The following is a 14,687-nucleotide window of genomic DNA, read 5'->3' on the forward strand; positions in this document are numbered from 1 at the left end:
AAATGCCATCAATGTCTATTCAAGCTCTGGAGTAATAGAAGAGGTACTGTTGATACCAAGTTATGGTCAGGTAAACTAAACGATTTCACCCATAGCTATAAACGCTATGTTTGAGAAGGAGTCAGCAAGATCCTCAGTGAAACGTACACCATCCCTACTGTAAAGCATAGCTGTGGATCTCATGTTTTGGGGCTTTGTGAGCTCCACTGTCACAGAAGTTGATTGCATGATGAATGCAGTATGTGATCAGAAAATACTGGCAGACAATTTGCACACGGGATGCTCTCGGACGTTCTAACATGACAGTGATCCAAAGCACAAGGCAAGGTTGACCCTCCAAAATCTCATGAAGAATTGTAACCTCAGGCACAACTATTACAAAAGATTGCATGCAATCATTGCTAAAGGGGCAAAATATGATATCAAGAACTAAAGGTATGCAAACTTTTGAACAGATTATTTTATTTTTGTTTGCTTGTGCCATTCTGTTATGCCTTACATATTGACTTGAGTCCTATTTTATTTCTTATGCTAGTCATATTTTTCTAAAAAAAAAAAAGTGCAAACTTTTTCAGCACAACCGTACTATGCATATTCTCAAATATGCATTAAAGTATGCATGAATATTTGTGTAGTGCAAATCACACAGGATAATTTATGCATAGGAGTCGGGGTGTTTATCTGCTCTTGTTAATTTGAAAGCTAAAAGTTCAAAAGCTCATTAATAATTACATAAGCCACATGAGATGCATTTAGGATTTAAAAACAGCAGGTCTTGTACCATAGAAAACATCTATGTCTGTCTGCATTTATTTATTTAAACATGTTTACTCACTTAATTGACTGTGCCCGCTGTTAATTTTATTCATCGCCACTAGAGGGCGCAGGTTCCCCTGATTTCTGAATTCACATGTTAACTTAAAATCCGTCCTGAACCACTTGCACTTTTTCTAACTACCTCCAGAGAAGTAGTTTTTTGTTAAATGTAGTGTTCTTAGTCCCTAACCTAATGAACCATTTATCATGATGAATACAGACTTCTAAAACACTATAAGATGCCCTGTATAAACGTCAATGTAAATGTCAACACACCGGGAACATGAAGGCTGAGAAAATGTGCTCCTTCTTATGCCTAGTATTAAAAATCAGACTGTTTACTATAGTGTTCCCCCCCCCCCCCGTTAAAAACTGTGACAGCTAACACGATTATAAAAAATGCATCAATTTAAAAAAAATAAAAAATTAACACCAGAACCACTAAGAACATCACAGTTCATGCATTTAAGAGTCAAGGCTTTGATAATTAAAAGTAGAAACTGCAGATCAGCATTATTTTCTTCTCATGGTGTTATTTTATTAGGAATTGATCAAATGTGTGGTACAAACAATATCACACAAATACTGTTTGACATTTAAAGACGTATATTAGTAATTCACAAGTACTGTATTTCTGCACAGTGCACTCATGCTAATTTTTTTTTTTACTTCACACACAACAGAAATATATTAAAGGAATAATTATTGCTTAAAATGCGCTTGTAACCCACTTTAATTGAATTGATAGATCCAATAAATCTCACTTGTTAAAATTGCTATTTTAAGTGTTTGGTGATCTCAGACATAGTAGATATTTTCCTCCTTTTCTTTAATGTGAATCCAACGTATGGGTTACACCCTCACCAATCAGCACATTTAATAGAAAGAAATAACATGAAATATTATAAACATCAAGCTTTTTCACAGTCAGGATCCAAAGAGCAATTATGTGAGGTAATCAGTACATACTGAGGTTGATTTAAAAAAAAAATAATAAACTGCCTGTATGGAAAATATGTACAGAAACACTGACCAGCCATAACATCAAAATCTCTATGATCCACATCTTTATTGATTACAGTGGCACCTGAAAAGGGGTGGGATATATTAGGCAGCAAGAAATCAGTTAGTTGTTAGTGGATGTGTTGAAGGCAGGAAAAATAAACACCTGAAAGACTTTGACAAGTTGTGACATCTAGACGACTGGTTCAGAGCATCTACAAAACTGCAGGACTGGTGGGGTTGTTCCCAATATGCAGGGGTGAACCGGTAAACTAGCGACAGTTTCATGGGCAGCCAAGTCTCACCAATTTAAGGAAAGGGACACAAAATTCCACAGCTCGCCTTCAAAGGTCTTTTGGAGTCCATAATTTAACAGAACAGAATATTACATAGATATTTTTAAAATTATGGTATGTGTGTGTTCCAGTCACTACAATAACACTGATGGTATTTGCTTGTAGGACCTCAGGATTGAAAGGTAAAAATTAATAAGTGTATTTCAGTGTTCAGTTTTATCCACTTAATCTGTATTCTGTGTGTGTGAGAGAGATTACCATGAACAGTTTGGAAGTCACTCAAAATTCATTCACGGCCTTTCTGTGTTTAATACAATGCAATGATTGTCTACGTAATACCCATTTTTGGAAAACGTCATCTGTCCTTGAGTCTATCCCTGTCAGTTTGATATCATTAGATAAAATAAACCTAAATACACCATGAATTCTTCATGTGACATAGAATAAAAGGTTCTCACTGTTTCTATGTCAAAAAAACTACTAACTACATATTTAATATTTAATAAAATGGTTAAAAAAAAATGACAGGATTGTGCATGATTTGCAATTTGAACAGATTGGAGAAGAATTTGAAAGCCTCCAGAAACAGAAACATTATACTGCATTGATACTGTGTGTGTGTGTGGTTATTTAAGAGCGAGGATGGCATCATAGGATTTGCCTGTCCTGCACACCTGTATGTTGGTGAAGCCAGCTGTCGTGAGCATGTGTGTGTAGTGAGAGGGCGGATGCTCCTTCCCCTCCGTCTGAACCAGCATGTTCATGGAGAAGAGCTGAGCCATGATGGGGCCTCTGTGGTTCTCAAACAGCATAGCCTCTACCACAAGAACACCTCCACCTACACACAGTCAGACACACAGACAGAGAGACACACACACACACACACACACACACACACACACACACAGACACTCAGAGTGAGTTCTGTAACTTAGTAGTAGTTTACTGAAAGTGAGACAAATAAATGAGACATTATCTCATCAAAAACATGGACAAGAACCGCTTATCTTTTTAACAGAAATTGGCAGGGCATAACAGATAACCATTCACAGACGTTTCAGTTACCTATTGACACTCTGCGTACTGCTGCAAATGACACTTTTATAAACAAGATTTCTTTTCTATCGATACAGTGATTGTTATCTTCATATTTCAGCCAGTCAGATTCAGAAATCAGAAATCACAAGATCCTGAAGCTTGATGCCAGAAAAGTGTACAAAAAGATATCTCACTATATTCTGTGAACATGGCCTGAAGCTGATATACATGCAACATAATATAGATAGCAACATATTTTACAACCCTGTTTATTTCCAAAACAGTAAATATGTCTCAGCTGATCAGTAAGATGAAGTTTAAGTGGCAAACTGTAAAATAGATTTTTAGACTACAATAAACTACAATTTAGATTAAAAAACTATTTAATGTGTAATTAGATTTTGTTCTATTCAATACAAATGTTATACTAGGCCAATTTTTTTTAAAAAGAAAAAAAATAGGGGCAAGTCGTGGCCTAATGGTTAGAGAGTCTGACTCGTAACCCTAAGGTTGTGGGTTCGAGTCTTGGGCCGGCCACGACTGAGGTGCCCTTGAGAAAGGCACAGAGCCTCCAACTGCTACACGGTCGCCACAGCATAAATGGCTGCTCACTGCTCCGGGTGTGTGTTCACTTCTGTGTGTGTGCACTTTGGATGGGTTAAATGCAGAGAACGAATTCTGAGTACGGGTCACCGTACTTAGCCGTATGTCACGTCACTCACTCACCTGAATTACAGGCTGTGTGTATCTTCTTCAGCAGCATCAGACTTTTCTCCTCCTTCCAGTCATGAATGATCCGTGCTAGAATGTACAGGTCAGCAGCAGGAAGGTCTTCATTAAAAAAGTCCCCTTTACACACGTACACACACACATGTACACACACATTAGCTTAATGACTGTTTAAAATCAGTTTAAAATGGAAAAGCTCCTTAACAGTGTAAATTATTATTTAAACTGCAATAGAAAAGATATATAGATTATAATATTGACTATAATACAGTTCCACTCTAAACATTCTGTATTTGCAAAACAAACAAAAGGGTATCATTTCATTATACAATATTTACCCACATGCAAGATGCCATGTGTTGGTTATTTTAGCATTTATCATCGTTTTATTTAATGCAACACTTCATGTTCAGACTAAAAGCTTCACATCCCACACAAACTGAAGGTGAAGGTATTCTCCTTGTGCACTGTGTGAGTAGCTGTGAGTGTGTTTTTGTATTTATTTTGTTCTTAGTGCCTATATTTCACTCTTGAGGATCAAAAGGAAAAATACATACACACAGTCAGGTACATAAATATTTAGACTTCTTTTGCTGTCCACAGTATATCGGAGATTAATTCAAATAATAAATATGATCATTAAAAGGGTTTTGTATTTATTTATTTATTTTTCTATATGGGGGCCCAAAATGATTTTATTGATTCAATTTAATAAATAAAAGGATACATTTACAGATAGAGACCTAGAGTATTACAAAAGTGTTTTATGCATGGAATGTATTTATTGTTGTTATTATTATTATTATTATTATTATTATTATTAATTATTATTATATACAGAAGACAGATGCTGACCTGCCTGAAACCTGATGGTGTCATCACTTTGACAGTAGTGTTTCTGGGCCATTTGGGTGACTTTCGGTAAGTCCAGGACCGTCAGTGTGGAAGCAGGGTACACTTTAGCCATCTCACGAGCCAAGGCACCTGAACAGCCTGTAAATGAATTAATCATAAAACATAACTAGGGATATTTAGTTCATCATGGAGAAGAAAGGTGGGGAAATGTTATTTCAAAAATCCTCTGTGGTAGAAGGGATTAGATTTTAAACAATTACATTTTATAAAACTGGTTTATTGCAGTGACAGTGAATAACATATTTATTAATAATTATGTCTAACATGATCTTCAGATATGTTTTGATTATATTGAAGGATTTCATACAAAAGCTAAAAAAGATTTGTCTACTTTAAAAAATCTATAATGCATAGGTTCTGATAAAATAGTTACTGTGAACACAGACCTCTGTAAATTTAACATGTGGGAACAGGTATACACACCTCCAACATCCACTATGGACTTAAATCTGGACAGGTCAAAGGCAGTAGCTATGTCAGGACCATCAATGACCCATGATGAGTCCATCAAACCCATAAACTTTAACATCTCATCCTCTGACCTGCAACATATACAAGGTCAACATCTAAGTATATATTCTGGTGAAATCTCTCTCCCTCACATACTTGCACTCCTACACACACACGCTCACACACACACACGCTTACACTGTCATGTACATGCTCTCGCGCACACACACGCTTACACACTCCATCTGTTAAGCACTGCTTTCAGCCTAAAGATACAGACATCTGTTTAAATGGCCAGTATAAATACTGTTTAACCCTCCTATTGTCCTCCTATACAAATTAGGAGCGCCTAATCAAGTTGACCTTGTCTGTTTTGACTGCTTCTAAAAAATGAAGTATATACTGTATGATAGCCTTTTTTTCACCTTTTTAGTCTAACTTGTTTCAACTTCAAGCAAATAATAAAACCTGTTTTTTTCCAGGCCGAATTGACTTGAATGCTTATAAATCAAATTCTACAATGATCACCATTCTGTGTGTAATATCCATTTTACACTTGTAATATATATTTTGCCCACCTGATGTCATCTGATCAATCGTGAATAAAACTTTTACACTCTTTTTTTTTATTATACTTAATTTATGAACGATCAACCTTATGGAATTATGCCTTGTTTTTGAGTAAAATAAACAAAGTATTAAATATTATTTTGGATAACCACTGACTGATGTCAAACATTACTCAGCATATCTCCAGGCCAAAGCTGATTGATGCAACTAAATTTATAAATAAGAGAGGAAACAAATATGATTTGCAAAACACATGTATTTTATTTTTTAACTTCTTAATAGAAATATGAACGGGTGTGTGGGTGTGTGGGTGTGTGGGTAACTTTTACAAATGTGTAGCCTTTGTTTTGCCTAGAGGCCAACTGAAATGCAATGCCCAATTCTTTGAAAAGAGTGTGTGTGTGTGGCTTGTTGGTAGATTTTGCCCCCAGCTGGACAAATGCATATACCTGGTGTGAAATATTTACAAATGTTTGGCTTTTTTTTTTTTTTCCCTGGAGGCCTAATGAAATACAATGCCCAATTTGTGTGTGTGTGTTTTGGGTGCGTGTGTTAGTGGACATTTTATGTGTGCATTTTTGTGTCTGTATGTATGTTCATTGCGCTGAAAAGGGCAAAAGTGTTACCTGTAGCCCCACTAAATGTGGCCGGGTCAAAATGACCCAAAAGGATCCAAAACGCATAGTATATACTGATCTGAACACATACAGTAGTTCAACGGAAATAGACAAAATTAATTTTACTTGCAAAGTTCATAATTTGGAACAATCCTGGTAAATTTCAGGCAAATATGTGGAAGAAAACCCAAGTTATGACACATTAAACTTTCATTAAACCTTTCAGCCGGGTCAAATAGACACAAGGAAAATAGGAAGGTTAAATGGCCAGTATAAATACTGTTTAAATGGCCAGTATAAATACTGTTTTAATGGACAATATAAATACTGTTTAAATGGACAGTATAAATTCAGATTCATACACAGAGTAATATGTGAGGTATCTGAGGACATGGAAAGGAGATGGAGGAGAATTTTCTGTCTCAATGCACAGACCCACAAGCAAAAGAGAAGCACTCACCCTCCCTAAAATAACAAGCGGAATACACACAGACAGGCACGCACACACGCACACACACTTTAGATATCTCTCTCCCAAAATCATTCACTCTGAATCTGTCTTTCTCCTAAAGTCAGATTGAGGCTTGTGAAGAGATATTTGTTGCAAAAAGTCCCCTGATACTGACAGTTTATGAGCACCATTAGCATAAATCATATATTCTTAAAAAAAAACACAAAAAAAACAACTTCAATAAATGGAAAATTTATGCACGATTTATGTCCTAAACTGATGCAAATAAATGGGTTTACTATATCAGATAAAAATCAAAACTTACAGAAACACAGAAGAGACATTTCCAGAAATTTCCATTTCGCTTGACCATTTTTTGACAAATTTATTTATATTAAAATGGCAGAATGTGCTAATTGCAGGAGTGTTGACCTCAAATGCCCCAAATTTCTAAAACCTATTTAAATATTTGTTAAATTGTAAAAGTCACAACAAACATGCTTTGGCAAATATTAAAAAGCATATCATTGTGCTTTGTACACTAACAAACATACCCAAAAAGTATAGAAGTATTTTGATGAATTTATATGCAAGTCAACTCTCAAATTTCAGCTAAAACTGCTGCAAAAACTGAATAGTTTGCAAACGACACATCAATACACAGCCCATGAATGCCCCTGTCATTACTGAGAATCAAATTATCATCCACCTGCTGGTTAAATATTTAATAATCTCATGCCCTACATGACTTTTAATAATCTTACTGTTTATTCAGCAAGTATCCAGTGTTTGACACCACACTGACCCTAAATCCGTCGATGCTTGCTAATACAATTCAGGCTGAGAGAAAAAAAAATTAAACATTCTCTATTTCCATTTTAATCTACAGAGTGTCCTATAAATTCAGTATCGTAGGAGAAAAATAAAATTAGCAAAATATGTACTGTATATACTGTATTTTTTCATTTATAGAATTTCATAAATTTATCAAAACACATTTGTTAGAAGTATGACTTGAATTCCTTCTTCATTGCTCAGATAAATCATGTAACAATAAAATAAACATATACTCTATGAAGCTGGATGTATGCGACAGCCCATAGATGCTCCCTGACTTGACCTTCTTGTCTGCTTATCATTATATGAACAGACTTGTGTAGGACCTTTGCTGTGAGTTTTTTTTTTTTAACAATGTCTTTATTTAAAATGTTGTCTGCTTGCAGGAAAACAATGTACTAAGGAAAAGGTCATTTTTGGAAATGCTGTAATTAGTCATGCATTGTGTAAAAAGAGGAATGAGTATCTCACACAATAGGTAAGAAACACAGCAGTACTGGAGCATGTCACCTGTGAAATTTGTGATTTTGAGATGACTCATTAACTCACCTGTATATAGCTGAGAAGATGTCTTCTGATGAAAGACCAAAGGTTTTTTCATTTTGGTTCCTTCCTTCCCTGTGAAAACAGCAACATGATTTTTAAACTTCTTGAGTGTGACCTACAGTTTAAAGTACATGGATTATTCCAGAATTGAAAAGACTAGAAGGTCTAAAATGTCTTTTGATGCAGGATATAAAGTTAACATTATAATTTCAGTACATACAAATGACCAAACCCTAATCATTTTGGAACTCTTAAGAACTTGGGCTTAAATTCTATGCAGTTTCTACTTTGCAATAGACAAAAGTCCACTAAAGCCCATCAGGTACTTTGAAGAACAGAAGGCAGTTGATGAGGGTGTGGCAGGTGCATCAGAAAGACGAGAATTTAGAAGAAAGTGATTAGGAAAACGGGGGGCACGGTGGCTTAGTGGTTAGCCCCTCCCCAGGGTTGGGAGTTCAATTCCCGCCTACGCCTTGTGTGTGTGTGTGTGGAGTTTGCATTTTCTCCCCGTGCCTCAGGGGTTTCCTCCCCCAGTCCAAAGACATGCATGGTAGGTTGATTGGCATCTCTGGAAAATTGTCCGTAGTGAGTGATTGCGTGAGTGAATGAGAGAGAGGTGTGTGTGTGTGTGTGTGTGTGTGTGTGTGTGTGTGTGTGTGTGTGTGTGTGTGCGTGTGTGTGTGTGTCCTGCGAGGGGTTGGCACTCCGTCCAGGGTGTATCCCGCCTCGATGCCCGATGACGCCTGAGATAGGCACAGGCTCCCCGTGACCCGAGGTAGTTCGGATAAGCGGTAGAAAATGAATGAATGAATGAATGATTAGGAAAACAATTGAGCTTCAGGCAATTTCCAATCACTGCTATTAAGAGGTCCAAAGCTGTTCCAACATGACAATGTCCCTGTGCACAAAGCGAAGCTCCATGAACACATGGTGTATTAAGGTTGGAGTAGAACAAGTGTCCAGCACAGAGCACTGACTCTGACTCCAGTGAACATCTCCTTATATGACATCAGTGTCAGATTTTATTAATGTTCTTCTAGTGGAAACACATCTAGTGGAAAGATTTCCAAGTAAAGGTTATTATAACAGCAAACCACTATATCTGGATGTGAAACAGGATGGTTATCAAACACATATGGGTGTAATTGGTCAGGTGCACTCTCTCTCTCTCTCTCTCTCTGTCCCTCTATCAATCCATCTGTCCGTCCGTCCGTCCATCCATCCATCCATAATATCTGCTTTACCTATGCATGGTTGTGGTGAATCCAGTGCTCAACATACCCGATTTTTTCCTGACTTCTATTCTCAATACATGCTGATGGGCATACTGAAAATGCTAAATGTGTATGTGTGTGTGTGTGTGTGTGTGTGTGTGTGTGTGACCCCATCCAGGGTAAATTCACCTTGTATTCCAGGGATCCACTGTGATGTAGATAAATATATTTGCTAAATATTGTTTATCTAACTGTGCAAAGACCTCACCAGCCTTTCCTCCTAAAAATAACTCAATTATCTTTTGCCACAAAGGTCACAAGGCATAGCTGAGCAAGGCATCATACTTCCAGCACAACTTTATTTACAAAAACAAAATGATAAAATCAAGCACTTGATTAAAGGATTTACAGAGACCAGATTTTAAAAATGCTGACCGTCCTGAATGGCAGAGCCAAAGTTACTGAGCAGATGGACTGTTTCATCAGACTGATCGTTTTCTTCCCACTGTGTCCTCTTTTCCAAGTGCAATTTTACAGTTAGAGTCACGACATAATCTACAATGGATCTATTTTTAGTATAATGTCTTACCTGACCGCATCTCCTAGGCTGTTCCAGAGAGGGTAGATGGTCTGCGACTGGTAGATGATCATGTTATATAAAGATTTAGGGCTATTTTTGCCCAAATACAGATTAGCAACATCAGTATTGCTGTAATAGGCTACAAGAGGAAGAAAATACAAAAACTTTAAAAGAAACTTGGGGAAAATATTAACCATCACAATGTTAACCTTCTATTTTGGATTTCTGAATGCCTTTGTCAATCTTGAATCATTTATAAAGTCTAAAACGGAGAGGATGGTCTACTCAAATATTAATCACTAATCCTCAGATTCTGCATAAATCCTGAAGAGTCCCTCAGAGCTGAAATAAACAGGAATGAAACCCTCATATCAATCAAACTACTTTTTAGTACACATCTAAAAACAGTATTTTTTGTTTGTTTTTTTGTTTGTCCTATGAAGTCCTATGATGAAGGTTTGCCTACATGGGAAGTATTTGTATACAATCATAAAGCAAGCAATTTTCACATTTGTATTAAATGTTCTTATAAACTCACCAGTCTCCAGTCTATATTGTTAAAAATAAACTTCCCTAATATTAGCTCAACTTACAGTAAACCCATCTATACACTGTATTACTTTCACCTGGAGTAGACATACCTGTGCCGTCCGTTAGCTCCACCTCCAAGACCTCAACACCAACAAGCACGTCGAGGAGCCGCTCCATGCCGTCAACACTGGTGCCGAGTTCTTGTGCTACCTCGGCTGCACTCAGGGACTTCTGGGCTTGCAGAAGTAAGTCAAACACACCCTGCTCACATGCTGAAAAGATCACCTGTGGAGGAAGACGATCGCAAGTTGAAGCAGATGTCAGTAAATTAAAATGAATAGAAAAAAATTTGATGTGGGTTGAATGGTAGTGAATATTAGATATTCAATGCAATATCAAATGCAGTGCTGACAGAAGCAAAATTAAAACAGACATTTGCAATCCAAACAAACAGATCCAAAAAATGGATCGATATTCCTTTTTTTGTTTTTGAGTAAAGAACTTTAAAGTTTTGAGGTTCACAAGACTGTAGGCTGTCTATTTCAGAATTTTACCTAACTTTTGATAATTTTGGACTAACAATGACTCCAAACTCCAAAATTCTCTGAGGCTAAAAAAAATTCAAGAAGGTATCAGAACTACATTATGTTCTGATCTACAAATTTGTTTTTAAGATTCTCTGATTAGGTTCAAGTCCCATTTTATCTCCAAATGGCTCGGTTTGGAAATTCATAATCTACCCATCCATTTCAGTGGTCTGTTTAGTGCTGGCATCAGGCAAACCACAGAAATGCTTCAGAGACTAAACAATTATTCCTCGCTATTAGTTTTGGACAACTGAATCCCCTGCAGCCAAACAGAAAGGAGGTCAGAGTGCCAAATGACTGTGATAAATTGTTGAGTGAGGGAGCAGCAGGGTGCTGAGGTCTATTCACTAATGATTAAAGTGCTGGGGAGAGAAAAGATACCCGACTCCAACCTTGGACACTCTGAAGCCATTGAAATACTCCAGCAGTTTGAAAGGGTAGTCTAGTTCACTCCGAGACAGATGTTCAGCCATAATGAAAAAATACCTGATGAAATGAAAAAGAATATTAAAATAAGCAAATCTAACAGAACCGGGAGAATTATCCAATCAGCAGGGTGAAGCTCTGTGATTTAAACACATTAAGCTACATCCTCAATCACATAGGGACCTTAGTATTAATATTATAGGTTTTTTTTTATTGCAGTTAAAGCTTTTAATAATAAAATCACAGGAACTGGGTACCACAGGGATGTGGTAGCTCAGTGGTTAAGGTGTTGGGCTACTGATCGGAAGGTCATGGGTTCAAACCCCAGGTCCACCAAGCTGCCACTGCTGGGCCCCTGAGCAAGGCCCTTAACCCTCAGTTGCTCAGTTGTAAGTCACTCTGGATAAGGGTGTCTGCTAAATGCCGTAAATGTAAATGTAAACTGAAACACCTCACAGATTAATAATGTTTAAGTCACTTGCATGACTTTCCAACGTGATTTAAATCGGTCTATGTGCTGCATTTAATAGCGCCCTTATACAGATGTTTAATGAGAACAGATGTTTAATTGGTCATCATGACAAGCCTTCACACTGACAGTCGGAGCTTTTTTTTTTTTTTTTTTTAAACAAATCGCTTCATAAATATTAAAATGCTTTTATGTTTTGCGTCCTAGAGACAACGATTAAGCTTATAAACACATTTTGTTCGAGGATTTTCACTTACCAATCCACACGGAAGGCTGAGCAGAGTTTTAAATCGGATTATTTGCGGATTATATTCACGACCAAAACAAAACCGCTTCCAAACAAACACGACAGCTTTACACCGTAAAATGAATTTGAACTTGATGTTTGTAAAGTCACCAGCAGATGGCGCACAAACATCAATTTGTCAACAATTCAATTTCTTCGTGGGTAAAATGCTGAAGTTATAGGCGACTTCCCCTCGCCATTTCCCCTTTAGGGAGAAGGGAAAGTCTCGTCGCCATCTTGTAGGACCTACGACCAAGACTTGTGTAACAGTTAATCTTATTCATGTATGTTTTGTACGTCGCTTAATACAGTTTAATCCGCATATATATATATATTGAATATGCATGACATGTAAATTAGGGAACGCCCCCTACAGACAATATCGCCTATTTACCAGATTAGTGACTTTAATTTCTGTGACTTTTCTTCAGCTGTTAGTTCAGTGAATTTCAGCTATTTTCAAATAAAGTTTTGTATCGTTATAATTATATATGAAATAGAATTATTCTTTTAACAATGTGGGTGTTTGTGTGGGGCAAAAAAAAAAAAATAATAATAATAATAATAATAATAAGCCCAGGACTATAATTTTATATGTGGGTTTGGTGTGTGACCTTTTCTTTTAAAAAAGAAAAAAACTTTTATGGGTGATCCTCACACACACACACACACACAACACACACATACATACATACATACACACACGCACACACATATATACACACATTCCCATATATACTATATATCACACACAAGTTGGGACACTAAAATTGTGAATAAAAACAGAATGCAATGATGTGGAAGTTTCACATTTTAAATCTTATTCAGAATACAACATAGGTGACATATCAAATACTAAAACTGAGACAATGTATCATTTTAAGGGAAAAGTAAGTTGATTTTCAATTTCATGGCATCAACACATCTCAAAAAAGTTGGGACAAGGCCATGTTTACCACTGTGTGGCATCCCCTCTTCTTTTTATAACAGTCTGCAAACGTCTGGGGGCGGAGGAGACAAGTTGCTCAAGTTTAGGAATAGGAATGTTGTCCCATTCTTGTCTAATACAGGCTTCTAGTTGCTCAATTGTCTTATGTCTTCTTTGTCGCATCTTCCTCTTTATGATGCGCCAAATTTTTTCTGTGGGTGAAAGATCTTGGCTGCAGGCTGGCCATTTCAGTACCCGGATCCTTCTTCTACACAGCCATGATGTTGTAATTGATGCAGAATATGGTCTGGCATTGTCATGTTGGAAAATGCAAGGTCTTCCCTGAAAGAGACGATGTCTGGATGGGAGCATATGTTGTTCTAGAACTTGGATATACCTTTCCGCATTAATGGTTCCTTTCCAGATGTGTAAGCTGCCCATGCCACACGCACTCATGCAACCCCATACCATCAGACATGCAGGCTTCTGAACTTGGGTTGTCCTTGTCCTCTTTAGTCCGGATAACATGGCGTCCCGGTTTTCCAAAAAGAACTTCAAATTGTGATTCGTCTGACCACAGAACAGTTTTCCACTTTGCCACTTTGCTCCACTTTAAATGAGCCTTGGCCCAGAGAAAACGGCTGCACTTTCAGATCATGTTTAGATATGGCTTCTTTTTTGACCTATAGAGTTTTAGCTGCCAATGCCGAATGGCACGGTGGATTGTGTTCACCGACAATGTTTTCTGGAAGTATTCCTTAGCCCATGTTGTGATTTCCAAAACAGAAGCATTCCTGTATGTGATGTAGTGCCGTCTAAGGGCCCGAAGATCATGGGCATCCAGTATGGTTTGGATGATATTATGCACTGTAGATGATGAGAACTTCAAACTCTTTTCTCCTTTCTGATATTGCTCCACTATTTTTCACCGCAGCATTGGGGGAATTGGTGATCCTCTGCCCATCTTGACTTCTAAGACTGCCACTCTAAGAGGTGCTTTTTATACCCAATCATGTTGCCAATTGACCTAATAATTTGTAAATTGGTCCTCAAACTGTTCCTTATATGTACATTTAACTTTTCTGGCCTCTTCTTGCTACGTGTCCCAAGTTTTTTGGAATGTGTAGCTCTCATGAAATCCAAAATGAGCCAATATAAACAAAATATCACTAGTGCAACTCATCGACGTAACCACACCAGATTTAATAATATCACACAGAATAGATGTCACTGATATAGATATCATACCTCAAAGTGATGACATCACAGACCATTACCTCATAATGTACACACTACCTATAGAACAGACTAATTATGTTTCACCACGTTATCGACTCCGCAGAACCATTATTCCGACCACCAAAGACAGATTCACAAATAACCTGCCTGATCTGTCTGG

At 37.2% G+C, this 14,687-nt stretch overlaps 1 protein-coding gene across 1 annotated transcript; it reads right to left on the reverse strand.

Moving 5' to 3' along the window:
- Positions 1-1,329: 1,329 nt before the first annotated feature.
- Positions 1,330-12,975, reverse strand: asmt2 (acetylserotonin O-methyltransferase 2). The gene is made up of 9 exons (XM_027142967.2): positions 12,332-12,975; positions 11,572-11,665; positions 10,703-10,877; positions 10,071-10,200; positions 8,271-8,339; positions 5,220-5,338; positions 4,737-4,874; positions 3,879-4,001; positions 1,330-2,952 (listed from the first exon to the last, which is right to left on the reverse strand). Exons 2-9 carry the CDS (start codon positions 11,650-11,652, stop codon positions 2,741-2,743), a joined length of 1,047 nt encoding a protein of 348 aa, XP_026998768.1. The 5' UTR covers positions 11,653-11,665; positions 12,332-12,975; the 3' UTR covers positions 1,330-2,740.
- Positions 12,976-14,687: the final 1,712 nt, after the last annotated feature.

Source organism: Tachysurus fulvidraco, chromosome 12 (genome assembly GCF_022655615.1).
Source record: "Tachysurus fulvidraco isolate hzauxx_2018 chromosome 12, HZAU_PFXX_2.0, whole genome shotgun sequence".
Taxonomy (NCBI): Eukaryota; Metazoa; Chordata; class Actinopteri; order Siluriformes; family Bagridae; genus Tachysurus; species Tachysurus fulvidraco.